Source organism: Arvicola amphibius, chromosome X (genome assembly GCF_903992535.2).
Source record: "Arvicola amphibius chromosome X, mArvAmp1.2, whole genome shotgun sequence".
In the NCBI taxonomy this organism is placed as follows: Eukaryota; Metazoa; Chordata; class Mammalia; order Rodentia; family Cricetidae; genus Arvicola; species Arvicola amphibius.
In genome coordinates this window covers 102,784,885-102,787,831 of record NC_052065.1, presented here as the reverse complement: position 1 = coordinate 102,787,831, position 2,947 = coordinate 102,784,885, and the positions used below count along the sequence as shown (strand labels likewise).

Sequence of the window (2,947 nt, the reverse complement as noted above, 5' to 3'; positions counted from 1 at the left end):
TACATGTTATGGCTGTTAACTTGGTGTTCTTGTGAGACTCCTAAGAGTGGGAACAAAGTGTCTCTCTCACTCATTTTCTTGCTCTTAATACTGCTTTTCTCCTATTGAATTGTCTTGTCCAGCCTTGATATGAAGGTTTTTGTCTTGTCTTAATTGTATCTTGTTTTGTCCAGTCTGGCTATTTCTTGGAGACATGCTATTTTCTGAAGAGTAAATGGAGGGGAACAAGATCTTGGGGAGAAGGAAGGTGGGAGGGAAGTTAGGAGGAGTGGAGGAAAGGGAAACCATGTTTGGAATATACTGTTTGGGAGATATTTTCAATAAAAATATATAAATGAATAAATAAATGAAACATAAAAACATAAAGACTAAATTCAGCAACTTTAATTTATCCTAAACTATGCCTCTGATTTTTAAGATCATAGACTACTTACTGCAAGCTGTGACACAGGGTGGCTTTTCTCCAGTATTTCATCTCTCACCAAATGAAGAGTAGTGCCACTTCAGAGATCCTCCCACACCCCTTGATTCTGATTGTATTCAGTTATTGTCATAGCTACATTATGACATAAGAAGCAACTCTCCCTGAAGTTGCCTCAGGAGACTCTGGACCACTAGAAAGGAGACAACATTCATCGGTTAAGGACGTGCTGCTCTCTCTCTCTGGGTGGTCCAAATAGACAATTTATTTGAACTTTCAGAGGATCAAATCCAGACATGTTTGACCCAGGTATATTAGAAATTCCAGCTGTGATTTTTGACAATGGTTCTGGACTCTGTAAAGTTGGAATTTCAGGAGAGAGTAGACCCCGACATGTTATCAACTCTGTTGTTGGACACCCAAAATTCAACATACCATCAGCAAGAACCAATCGGAAAAGGTACTTTGTGGGAGAAGAAGCCCAATGCATGTATGATGGCTTATACCTGCACTATCCTATTGAGCGTGGACTGGTAACTAGATGGGATGACATGGAAAAACTGTGGAAGGACCTTTTTGAGTTGGAGCTAGGAGTGAAACCCAGTGAACAGCCAGTTTTCATGACTGAGCCATCCTTGAACCCACAAGAGACCCGAGAGAAGACCACAGAAATAATGTTTGAGAAATTTAATGTACCTGCCTTGTACCTTTGCAACCATGCAGTGGGAGCCTTGTGTGCATCTGCATGTATCACTGGCCTGGTAGTGGACAGTGGAGATGGAATTACTTGCACTGTCCCTATCTATGAGGGTTACTCTTTGCCTCATGCCATCACCAAGCTATATGTGGCAGGGAGAGATATCACAGAACACCTCACCCGACTCCTTCTGGCTAAAGGTTATACCTACCCCTGCATCCTCAACAAAGCAGTGGTGGATGACATTAAAAAGAAGTTATGCGCTGTCTCCTGGGAATGTGAAGGCACCTACAAGAACTATCAGCAGGCCCTAAAGGAATACAAACTTCCAGATGGAAATGTCATTCAGATGAGTGAGCACCTGTGCCGGGTGCCTGAGTTACTTTTTACACCTGATCATCTAGGTATTCATGATCTAGGAATCTCAAAAATGGTCTGCAGCAGCATCATGAAGTGTGACACTGATATCCAGAAGACCCTGTTTGCTGATATTGTGCTGTCCGGAGGTACCACCCTGTTTTCTGGGCTTCAGAATAGACTCCTGAGAGAACTAGAAATTCTGGCTTTTGAGGGAACCCCAATCAAGGTCACAGCTTCCCGGGACAGATGCTATTCAGCTTGGATTGGTGGATCTGTCATGACTTCCTTGAAAACATTCAAGCAGATGTGGGTCACTGCTGAGGAGTTCAAAGAGTATGGGGCATTTGTGGTTCAAAGAAAATGTTTTTAAGAACCTTTGAACTCAAGGAACTACTCTAAATGCCAGATTGCAGGAGAATTGGTGGGGGCAATACCATTCTTTGTCATTTAATAAAATGACTAGCAAAGCTGTAACTTATTTTCATGTTCCAATTATTTATGCCCCATAAGTAATTTTGTAAAAATTTATTTATTTTATGTGTATGTGTGTGTGCCTGAGTGTATGCATATGCAAAACACATGCAAATGTCCATGGAGGGCATTAAATTCCCTGTCCTTGGGAGTTACAGGTATTTTTGAGCAGCCAATTTGAAAGTTGAGAACTAAAGACATGTCCTCTGTACTCAACTTCTTGAGTCATCTCTCCAGTTATCCAAAGTATGTTTTTATTGGTATTACATATATACTTTCCCCTTTCCTATAGATCTTTTAAGTGTGCTTTTTACTCAGTAAATTGTGCATAAGTTCTTCAAATGTGCATTTAGTAGGTATGTACGAAAAGGTTCTGGGGCTTCATGCATAGAAAATTGGGTGATTAGGGTCCTATAATTTTGTTTCAAATTGTTTGCCCATATACCCTACTGAACAGTATACACACACAAAACAATATCCAGGAAAACAGTGGAGAGTTTAAATAAAGTAACAATATCATCAAACACATTCTTGTGGGTCAGATCACTTTTTAAATTTATAACTATTGTTATTTCAAGAAGTTATGGAAATAAATAGGTAAGCTCCTAAATTCCCATTTGTTTAAGGCTCTACAAAAGATGAGGAACTATGCTTCCAAATTACTGGTTTTTGTTTTAGTTTCAAGAGTACCTATTCCATAATTTTTGTAGAAGTAAAATGCTAGGAATAGATAATGTTTTCCAATAAGTAATTGTTGAATATACTTGTTTTCAGTAACTATGTATTTTTCACAAACATTATGGAGAGATATGGTAACAATCTATTTTTGTGAAAAAATGGCATTTTCTGCTATCATAAGATAAAAAGATTTACATACACATAATTTTGCTTATTTTCACATATAAATATAAATGAACACATTTCAAATAAGCATTTGGAGACAAGTTTGAAAGTGAAGAAGTGTTCTCATTTGTTTCCTGCTGCTTTGACAAAACAGT

The 2,947-nt window shown here is 38.5% G+C and overlaps 1 protein-coding gene across 1 annotated transcript; it reads left to right on the top strand.

The window, feature by feature from the left end:
- The first annotated feature begins 717 nt into the window (after window positions 1-717).
- Window positions 718-1,848, top strand: Actrt1 (actin related protein T1). The gene has a single exon (XM_038315633.1). It carries the CDS (start codon window positions 718-720, stop codon window positions 1,846-1,848), a length of 1,131 nt encoding a protein of 376 aa, XP_038171561.1.
- The last annotated feature ends 1,099 nt before the right edge of the window (window positions 1,849-2,947 follow it).